Raw genomic sequence first — 11,522 nt, 5'->3', positions numbered from 1 at the left:
AAATGAGAATCTGTGCTCCTGCTTCCGTTTCATCTTCATTGTCTGGAGCACTGAAAGAAGAATTAAGAAGAAAATCCAGGGTATTTCCGTAGAGTCAACACTTAGTGATACCTGCCATCTTGGTACAAAGGTCGAAAATCTTGGAAAAGAAATGAAAGACATTGTATGCTGTTGTTAAACAGAAGAGAGTCCATTACAGCTGCTCTTGTCTTTAGCAGCTCTGGGATTTCTCTGAAAAACTGCTCTTAATGTTAGCTTATATTATGGAATTGCTTTGACTAAAGTGGTGGTGAACCTACTATTGCTGGCTAGCTGTCTGACTGTGAAATCAGCCAGCCCTCTGAGTCACTGTGTAATTTAGGATACAGTTTAGAAAATGTCATTCCTGAGCAAGCATTTCCTGTAAAGAGAGACCCATCACTACAAGTGGAGTTATCTGTTGTCAAGTATGGTTCTGTAAGCATTGCTGGTGTTGATTTTCTTTAAAGACAAAACATATGTACAGTGAACCTTATTTATACTTCTTAGGGTTTTATTTATGGCAATAAATTACCTTTCAGAGCTAATCTATTTTGAAGAGTTTAGCCAGTTCCTGTTGAACTGCTTAACAAACAGTCTAACAGGATTAGACACATGAAATAGAGGAAGGAAGGATACCAAAAGTCACAGCAGTTCCACCATAATATGAACTGGACTGACCAAAGCTAACTGGAAGGAGGTGAAAAGGAAGAACATAGCACCATTTACTCCTTATCTTGCTCCCTTACCTTCCAGTCTGTCCCCAGTCCTAGGTACAAGTACAAAACCACACATGTAGATGCATTTTTTTCTGGTATAAATTTGTGTAGCTGAAACAAGCAGCTGCCTAGTTGTCCATGTTCCCAATGTAGCTAGCATACTTTCAATGCTGAATATTTGCTGTGTGATAGTAATAGGAGAGTCATACTACAGTGCTTCTTCAGCTTCTGTGGGAAGTAGATGCAGTGGTAATGTTAGATTTCTCAGAGATGCCTAATAGAGGTAGAAAGCTAAATCCTTGTGAATTATGGAAGTCTTATTTGAAATACACAAAAAAATACAGAACATTCTGTCTCAGAAGTCCGTGGGAATATTGTCACTTGAATGGGACCAGAATCTTAGCAAGGGACATACACATAGCTGATCTTGTCACATGAGATCCCAACACAGAGTCCAGTCAAATTTTTAGAAATTTAAATTTTTAATGGTTTCACATTTTTTTCTATACTTAAAAGATCCTTTTCTCTATTCTTTTTTTTTATTTGATATTAGTACATGGTACAGTACAGTTACCTTATTTGTAATCTTAACAAAATAAATCTTTGAGTTATCCAGAGGTCAGAGATGTCCTTTAATACAATCATTTCCTTTATCCAAATGCTACTTAGATGTTGTGAAACTCTCTGCTCTATTATAGTGCTGCATGATTTATAATATAGTTTTATATTATCCTTTTAATGAGTTAGCATTTTTTACATTTTTATTAGAAAGGTGCCTATCATAGGGTCTTTTATCAAATGTGAATGTGAAAGCATGTGCTTTGTTATATGTTAATCTGTAGCAGTACTTTAGTTTTAACTGTTCTGCTTTATTTTAGTATCGTTTTTAGAATTAAAAGCTTTAAAATGAGTGTCTTCTGGGTTTAAAGCCTTCTAAATATAAATGAGTGATTAGCAAGCTTGTTGGATTGTCAGCCTTCACCACTGACATGTCCTTGGGTAGTATTCAAATTCTGCTGGAGATAGTAGAGGGACTCTTGCTGACTTCAGGAGGCTTAGAGTCTGGTGGCTATCCACAAAAGAGGTACAGCTTGAAGAACACCAGTGTCAGCCTACCTCTCTGTTTTGTTTTTATCTCTTGAATCTCTCCTCAAAAAGACCATCTCCAGAATGAGAACTAGATTATAGTCTAAGGACTGTTGAATTTGTGATATCTCTCCTAAGACTTCAAGCAGTAGTCCTTATTAATGTCAGTTTGTCTGATGACTGTGATAATATGAATGTTCTTCCTCCACAAGATAGAAGTACGGGGTAATGAACATTATAGATGCAAACAGAAGTGTCCTCAGTCAACTGGCAAGTATTTAAGATTTATCTCAGGCATTTTGACAGATGTAGTGAATGGCTACAGCCTAATTTCATTGTCAATGACTGAAGCAATAGGCAAGTTTCAGCAACATGAGCTCTATTTGGTTACACAAATTTTTTCTAGAAGTTAGACACAATGCAGCAATCGTTAGAGATTGTATAACACAGCAAATTCAACAAAGGTGGCTGCAGCATAAAGCCTGTGAGATGTGCTTTGCTTTTACCTCTTGGGGATGGCATAGCTGCAGAGATAATTTTTTTCTGTATTGTTGTGGCCACACAGGCATACATACATGTAATAATGTATCTATAGAATATATACAATATAGAGATAATTATATATTATTATATACGTAAAACATGTCTGGCTATAAATATAACTGTATAAGGAGAGGTTTGTGCAAATCAATACCTGGTGTAAGGACACAAAATTGTTGACATTTGTTGCCTCAGGCTTGAACTCTGCAAGCATTAGTTTTTTAATGCACCAAGGGAACACAGAGTGCTGCTCCGCACAGAACTTCATATACAAGGGCAGGTGGTCTTTATAGTACCTGCAAACCAAAACGCTGTCCCTTTGGTCCACTCTAAATCTATATACTTGTGTGAGGCAGCACTTGTGACTGATACTGCAAATTCAGATCTGCAGAGTCCTGTTATAGCTCCTGGTATCTCTTGCTGTCCAGGAAATGTAGCAAGGAAGTTTGCTGTGGCTAACGCTGTTGCTACTGACTAAAGTCCTGATGGCCTTGGCAATGGGGAAAAGCATTTACCAGCTGGTAAAGCTGAAGTATGATAACCAGCATGGTGCTCATCTGTGAGGTACTTTAAATCCACAGAGATTCACATCCCAGATGTGCAGTTAGTCAGCTCATCTAGCAAGTATTCTTTTCTAAAATGGCACTCTATACAGATAAATATGTGACGTATTCCTCCTTTCATAGAAGATTATATCCCTACCAGAAAATGGGAAAGCTAATAACAGAGCTGAAGAACTGAAGATGATATGTACTTTATAGATCATGTCAGTTCTTCACTCAGTGGCCATTCATTGTTTATGGTCATGCAAAACAATGCAGAGGATACTAATACTGTATTCATGATGTGGTGATTCTATGGAAAGATTGTGCATTTTGTTTATTGTTTATTGTATCTCCATCTACATACAAGTGAGGATGGATGCAGGTACATTAAATAAATCACACAATGCAAAAACCGACTTATGAAAGTCTTTAATTAGATCGATAAACCTTCACTATATTGTTTCAGTTTGAACATTGAGAAACAGATTGAATAACCACAATATTTTAAAAAATCCCACAAGTAAAAAAAAATGGTTAATGTATTTCCAGGTGTAAAACTTCCCAGATTTTATTCAAACCATTGGCATTGGAAAAAGACTGTGCTTTGCCACCAAAAAGTTAGTCTTTATCCCCTAGATTAGGTAGCAAACATCTTTTGTTTAGCTTGTTATCGACATGTGCAGAGGGTCTCCAGTTCCATGGTTCTTTTTGTGTAAACAGAAAAGTTATCTGCTTCCTCCTACAGGTAATTAGTCAAATGAGAAAAATGAGTGTATTTAAGGAAAAGTGGAACAAAGCAAACAGTGCAAGGGCATAGTATGAGTGTTGAGCCTGACTGTGCAGTCAGACGATGCAGGGTTTCTTGAAGATCTATGTCTGAAGAAGAGATTGGTATGAGGTTTCCCAGAATGTAGAACATCTCTCTCTCCCACCCCACTCAGATCCCCAAAAGTTATTAATAGCCCTTCCATCTGAACTGACCTCAACAGTAAGAGTCTTTGGTTTTTTAAGAGTGTCTTTCTGGAGCTGTCCTTTCAGACCAGTAAAAAGACAAAGCTATGCAAGATTATTCTGATTATTCTCCAGCTGGCTACCATCTGCTTTTCAGCTAATAAGTACTCTGTCCTCCTAATTCCTGTCTGAATTTTCCCCTACTTCACACCAGTCAGTGTAAAACATTGGGTTGTACATTATTACATTCTAAATCGGACTTCAAAGATAAAATCATTTGCAATCCAATGTTCTCTCCAAAGAAAATAGGGGAAAATTCCCTTTCCTCCTAATTTAAAATTTGCTAAAATGCACTTTCTGATGTAGAGATATAAAACAACCAGTTTGAAATGTGAGAGAGTGTGTTTTGTAGAATTTGTTTGCGTGGGACCCCTAATGACTGAGACCTTCCAATGAGCATGTATGAGTCTACATGATGCTATTTATTGTCCCATAGTATACTAACCATGGTCCTCAGGTTAAGACAGGGAACAAAGCTACCTCATCTTCTGTATTTGTACCTCACCTTCATACTGCACTAGGTCTTAAGTGCATTTGTCCCTTTTAGAACTAACTTCTAGTGCCAGATTTAACAGTTTTCATACAGCAATAAGTTTGACCTTGAAGCCCCACATGATTTTTTTCTATTATGCCTTTGTGAATTTTGCCTTGGATTTCAATGGCAGTAGAATAGGTACTTCCTAGTCAGTGAATGCCAAATACAAAGCTACTGTAGTAGCATCCTTATGTTCATAAGTGCACATAATTGCTAATGATTCACTGCATTTCATAGTAAAATACAGTGCTGTGCAGATAAGTGTTTTGATGAGATCTGGGTTTCTGGCATCAGATGCCTACTACGTGCCAATTTTTTCTGTAGCTCTTGCATCCTTCTTCCAGGCAGAAAAACACTCTGTCCCTACCTGAGGAGCCTGTTCAGGATAAGCTACCAAAGAGAAGCTGCACATATGGAAGAATGCACTAAACATATTGCCTATGCAACTAGAATATAACGCAGTTAATCTAACAAAGTAATGAAATACTGTCTGTGAAGCCTTTTTGGTCCGTTTTGCTTTCATGAGTGATATTTCTTTTTCTGTTCTTGCCTCACTAGAACAAAGTACAGAGCCAGATTTTCAAAGTATTTAACCCTTTTCTACTCCCTGAGTAATGAAACTGTAGGTTGAAAAAGTACTAGTACTGAATCTATCAGAATTGACCAAGGTTTCAAGGGTTTTACCAATGGTTTGGGGAAATGCTTTGCATTCAGCAAAGCACTGGAAAATTTCAGGTTGCAATAGGTAACAGAGCCAGGATTTCACAGTCAGGATGTAACATTGGTTACAATGAAACGGTCCTGGACATTTAAACTCTATGTATCTTGTTGGAAGAACCCTTTGTCCTTGAACAGCCACAATGGAATTCTTAGAAAAATTGTCTTCTCCTAAAGGATGGAAGGAATTTTAAATTGCAACAATAGGCTTGAGGCAGAAAATTTGGGTGAAGTCTCAGAATGACAGAGGGGTCCTCTGAGCAGATCTCAATATATCTCTATGCTTATGCCTTCTGTGACCTGCTCTTGGGAACAAATGTGTACTGTAAACACACCTATGCATGGTGCGGTGTTTTTAAGTAACAACATTAAGCATAACCATTTCTGCATGCATCTGACAATAGGATAGTCAGGGCTAATCCATGCAACTGTTCTGAACAGAAAATAGACCGTGATTTAAAAAGCAATGATAGCTGGATCTCCTTGCCTGGTAAAGACAAGGTCTGGAATTCCTCCACTGACAGGACTGTTATATTAAAGGTAATGCTTACTGATGAAAGTTTGCCGGAGAGGATTAAAAGTGAATTCTAGATCTGCTCTCTGTGTTGTTTCTGAAGACAAGACATAAAAGGGCCAGTAGTACCAGAGAAGTAACAAATCTGCTGACAGTCGTCCCAGTAGGGATTGCATGTTCAGACTGTCTGCAGTGTTGAAATGGGCTCAGCATGAGCAGCTTTGCAGCTGATGCCCCATGCTGTGTTGTAAGAATGTGTCAAGAAAACTCCTCTAGTCTACATATTAGGAAACTCCTCTGCAATGTTTAATATGATCAATGATAGAAACTTACACAGGAACCTTTCAAGACTCGGAAAATCTCCCATGTCAGAACTGCATTCTCTAGCAGTATGGCTTTACAGGCAATGTGTTGAGATTCAAGTTTCTGAGTGCAGATTGTGCTCTGCATATAAATATATCAGTCCCTAAATGCTCATAAAAATCAGGCTGGAGGTGCCTTTGAGACCTGACAGTTACCCATCTCTAACCCATCACTACAGCACCTTTAGTGTGAAAGGTATTACACAGAGATGCAAAATCCCAGGCCTGTGCTGCAAGAATTGACAATTTAGTTGGATGTCTCAACACAACAGCTTACATACGTAGAATGGATGATATAGGGTCAGATTCTGCCACCCCGGTCAAGAGCAGGAGCTCATTCTGCAGTCTAGTATGTACCAGGAGAAATGCTGAGAGGGGGTCATAGTGGCTGTTACTCTGCTAATTACAACATAATAGATAATTACTGGAGCCAGGACTGTAGAGCGGTTGGATCAGATGTGGAGGAACTGCCTGTGGAAGAGCACCACATTTCTGCAGAATGCAGATCAAGAACACAATACTCATCCCTAGGGACACACACCCTGAGCACACTCACCTCCCACTCATTCCATTCCAGGCAGAAAGGACCAGCTATTGTTTAGTGCCCCGGGAGGACAAACTGCACACTGATTAAAACTCCAAATTTTCTGTTAAAGGCTTTGCAATGATCAGCTTGTATGACTGTAAAACTGCTATTTGTGACAATAGAAATTTAAACAAAGAAACACAAAATTGCCCTGTGTACTATTGATCTGTGTATTTTTTCTTAAAAGAAGGTAAACTCCACCATAGCACTATGACAAATGCTATTCTAAAAATAAATTTTACATATTTTAGGAACCTTCTGTGAATGTCCAAATCAGTGGTTTTCTTCAAACGCTAATATATGCCCTGCCACCCATACTGTAGGACCAAGCAATATGTGGCAATTGCATTCAATGAGACCAGGTGCTAAACCCACAAACAGAGCTCCTCTACAACTGCATGCGTTGTTTGGAGGATAGCATTGAGGACAGGAGTAGCATTTTTACCCAGAGGTGTTTTAAATGTAGCAAGGAGAGAAGCTCTCATCTCTGGATCATGGCTTGGAATCACATCCTAAGCTGTGGTGCCCTGAAGTCAAATTCAGAGCCAAGACTAGAAGCTGCCTCTGAAAAGCAATGTGATTATTCCTGCTTGTTCCAAGATCAGCACTGGTCCTACAAGTTCTAGTGGCCATCAGAAGAGATCACATGAGCTGAATGAAAATAAAGCCCCAGTAATTCTCAGGCCTGGGCATGGTACCTGCATAAAAAGCTTGAAGCTGCTGTCGTGTCATCTTTGATCAAATAAGCAGTAGGTTTCTACTGGTAAAACTATAGTGTATGAAAAATCTCACTTTATCTAAAAAAAAAAAACCAAACCACCACACAAAAAAATTTCATTTTTAAGTGGACAAATTCTTATTTTTAAAATGTCCAAAACAATCCATTTCCATTTCATTCTCTGCTTAACCAGCAGAAAAGAAAGGAAAAATCACAGAGAAAGAGATTTCAGGGGCAGTACTAATATATTTATTTAACTTCAAATTCCCACATGTTCAATAAAAAACTTCAGTGGATTATGGTGGATTAGCCTAGAAATATTGCTTAACTTGTATTTTGTTATGAAATCTTACCTCAGCTAAATGAATAGAGAAAGGCATTGCCTGTAAATATCACATTTTAAACATATATTTTTTATATCTTTTCCTATATTGTGGGAAATTTTCACTCTCATTAAACTTGCTTTCATACAAAAATTCTCTTGTTTTTACACTAAGAATGGAATAAAGCAGGACTCAGATCTGCATGGCTGTATCTCAGGTTATATATTTACCATTCTATTTGTCACTAGAGTTTGCTGTCTTGCCTTGTAAAACCCCATATAACTTTTGTCAGGGAACATCTAATCCTACACAAAATGGAAAAACTTGACCTCTTCCTATATATATTTGCAGAGCTGTACAAATCTAGGTTCTCAGCGGGCTGACGCTTTGCTCTCTCATGCAAGGCAAGCGATTGCTCACAACCCCAGCGAAGGCAGCATGCAGCTACCTGGTAGCCTGTTTTCTCATGGTGGGTCTGATCTTCAGGGATGCTGAACACCCATGGGCACATGCTGACCCCCTCACCTGCTTCCCTCGGGAACAGAAAGCGATGAAAGACCCTACTTCTCATCATGTTCACTAGCAGTATTTTAGCTGTTGGCTTCAGAGGTCATGAAATAAGACTTCCCAGTGCTATCAAAGAGCTGCTCTGTACGTTGCAGAATAAGGTCTTGGAGTGACTAAGCCTGCAGGAGACTACCTGCCTGACAACAACAGAGTGCTTTTATGTGGAAGTGGGAGTTGAACATGTCAGGGAGAGGGTCTGTTTTTGTGGAATTCCTTTGCTCAGTGGATAAAACTTGGGCTGTACTGAGTGTAAGGTTATTTACTCCTACAGTACTTTCACTGCATGCCAGAGCAGCAAAGTTCCCTGTAACCACCTATCAAGAGGCTTTACCTGACTCAAACTAACTAGTATTTTTTTAATTTATCCTAATAGCATCCTGAAGACCCAGCAAAGACGGGCCAAAGTGTTAAAATATTTTTTGGTCTGAAAGAAACCAAACTATCTTCTGTAAAAAATTGTATTTCCTCCTTCAGGAAACCTCTTCAGAAACTGGTTGTTTGTAATGATTTGACATAGGTTTCCAAACAAACAAACTAGCAGATGCATGAAGTTTCCATTCACTTTCCAAACAATTCCACGGGCAGTGAAAAATGGCTCATTTCAGTGGAAAATTCCTTGCCACTTTCTCCACATCTCAGGTTGCTACAAAAGAAAGGCTGTTTTTCTTCTCTCCTACCCTGGTAATTCAATACATTTGTCTGGTACAACTTATGGTTGACAAAAAACAGCTATGTAAGAACAGTTATTAAGACTTCCATCACAGAGGAACTTTTTGGAGTTGTGAGAGTTTAGTTACAGGAACTGGGACTTTGAGAGATGCTAGTAAATTACTCCATGTTTTAGTAACCATTACTCTAAGACCTCAACCCTTAGAGCAGCTGCTTAGCATGCACATCGTATTATACCACATCTCTGTTACCTACACAGTACAGATTTTTACACACAGCATGGAACATGCAATTTACTGTTGGACAGAATAGCCAGGATTTGCGTTTCTGTATCTAAGCTTGCAGGCTCAGATTTTGAATGGTTAATCCTCATTACTCACTTCATATTTCTCTTGCTATGGATCCATAAGCTGTGAACAAAAACATCTGTCAGCCAGGTCCTCTGTTCCCCCCCCCCCCCCCCCCAGCAAGGCATGTCTTTGAGACCCTTGAGTGGACTGTAACCATTCATCACCCATAGAGAAACATCTGGCATTTTAGAAAAGGCACATGAAAATGACATTTTCGGAAGAGTCAGGTCCAGCTCTGAACACAATCCATAGAAGTCTATTCCCTAAGTGACTTTAGAGGTACTGAAGTGTATTTTTAAGACCTGAGTCCACTGACATCTGCTCTGAGTCCCTGCAAGGACTGTGTCATGATCATGTAGTAATCTACTTGTCAAGTATGCCTATAAAATCCAAAAGCATTAGAAACATTCCAGTGAACTCGATACCAGTGGGGAATGAAGCTAAAACCTGTACCTTGCATGCTATTGATGATGGATTAGCCTTTGAAAAGTCCCCTAAGCCTATCTGGCTCCTAGGAGATTTTCAGAAGAGCCCAGAGGTCAGCACATCAATTCCTTGAAACAGAGGAAAATAAAATCCTGCCAGGAAAAAGAAGGAAGAGAGACAAATCACTTCTACACTCCCTAACATCAGCCAGCTATTGGAGTGCATGCTGACATCTCTCAAGCCCTCCAAAAATGAAGTGACACTATTACTAAGTCCTATTCAGCCATAGACCACCACATTCTTTCCTACAGACAGCTCCAAGAGTTTTGATTCAGCTCTGGATCTCAGCTGACAGCCACTGCTGCCCTCCTGCCAGTGTGTCTACAGGCTTGGGTGCAATAGGCAGCAGGAAAATAAAAGGGAAGGAAAAGGAGGAAATAAAATAAAGGTGTAATTTCTTTTTTTCCCAAAATGAAGAATTGAGTTCTTTAACCTTTAAACATGCTTGTTTACTTACAGAAAGAGTATTTCAGGCACAAAAGGTTTGAGTATCAGTCACATACCAGGTTAAATTGTAATAGTATCAGGATTGTCCCATGCAGTGCAGTCAGCTATATTATCCCCTATGAAGAAGTTGAAGTTGTAGTTTTTGTATACATACATATATATATAAAATATGCATCTTTCACACTATGGTCTCCTGGTCTGAGTTGACTCCAGTAGGGTTTATGTAACAACAGTATCTGTCATAAGGGCTGTTCTCCTTGTAAGAGCAGACAATGATACTGTCTTTAGGAGCAACAAAAATGTTGTCTTCAGTGCCTGGGCAAGCAATGCTGTCCCTGGTGGGAGAAGAGCTCTTCTTCTCCAAGGCACTGTATGTGGAGCCATCTCCCACGAACACATTCCCCGGCATCTCTGGGTAACAGGTCTCCAGGTATCTCAGCATCTCCTCCTGCTCCACCTTTCTGATGAGGCTCTTGCACTCTCCCATGGTGGTGGTGGTGGTGGTGCAGATGGACACAGAGTCCTCGCCCCGCAGCACTCTCCTGTCCTTCTGGTATGCTTTCTTGGCCAGCTCATCGCAGCTGCCCTTGCCAGACTCCAGGTCCGAGGGGGTCCTCAGCAGCTCCATGACGTCCCGGTCCGCGACTTGCTTGCAGCACGGACACTTGTTCTTGGGCCATTTGGTGCAGCCGTCGGTCTTCCTGGTGAGGGCAATGGCGGCGATGCCCGGCAGGCAGATGGCCGGCCCGATGGCCAGCAGCGGGATGTCCCCCAGGGTCTCTCCCTTGATGCCGGACACGGTGAACATGAAGCCGAACACCAGGAAGACGCTGACCAGAGCCACCACCAGCCCCGTCCGGGGGTTGATGTCGTCGGGTCTCATGGTCCGCGCCATCCTGCCGGCGCGCAAGGGACCACTTCCCTTCACCGAAGCGGCCCCTCGGGGCAGGGGCCGGGTGCTCCCCGGCAAGCGGCTGAAGTTTCCCGGACGGCGAAGCGCGGAGGCCCCCGACGGCCGGCACCGCTCGCCTTCCCCTCGGCGGAGCCGCAGCCGGGGGGCGGGACGAGGACGGGGAGACGGGACGGGGACGAGGACGAGGACGAGGACGAGGACGAGGACGAGGACGGGACGGGGACGGGGACAGGCAGGCGCCGGGCCGGGCCGGCGGGCGGGAGCCGTCCTGCCTCCTCCCTCTCCGCGCCGCTCTGAGCCGCGCTCGGCCGACCGCTCCGCTAAGGCGGCAGCGGCCCCCCCGCCGGCAGCCCCGCCGCGCCCTCCCACGCGTGACGGCGGGCACGCGTGGGCGCGGCCGTGCAGCCGTGGGCACG

General features: G+C 41.6%; 1 protein-coding gene across 1 annotated transcript; it reads right to left on the bottom strand.

The window, feature by feature from the left end:
- Positions 1-3,704: 3,704 nt before the first annotated feature.
- Positions 3,705-11,502, bottom strand: TMEM215 (transmembrane protein 215). The gene has a single exon (XM_069775871.1). It carries the CDS (start codon positions 11,086-11,088, stop codon positions 10,372-10,374), a length of 717 nt encoding a protein of 238 aa, XP_069631972.1. The 5' UTR covers positions 11,089-11,502; the 3' UTR covers positions 3,705-10,371.
- Between the last annotated feature and the right edge of the window lie 20 nt (positions 11,503-11,522).

The sequence above is a fragment of the Haliaeetus albicilla genome, chromosome Z, assembly GCF_947461875.1.
Source record: "Haliaeetus albicilla chromosome Z, bHalAlb1.1, whole genome shotgun sequence".
Classification (NCBI taxonomy): Eukaryota; Metazoa; Chordata; class Aves; order Accipitriformes; family Accipitridae; genus Haliaeetus; species Haliaeetus albicilla.
Note: the sequence above shows the minus strand (reverse complement) of the source record. Positions and strands in the feature narration are given on the sequence as shown.

What these genes read in the sequence shown, in the direction of transcription:
- TMEM215 (XM_069775871.1), bottom strand. Translation starts at nt 11,088, where the DNA reads ATGGCGCGGACCATGAGACCCGACGACATCAACCCCCGGACGGGGCTG.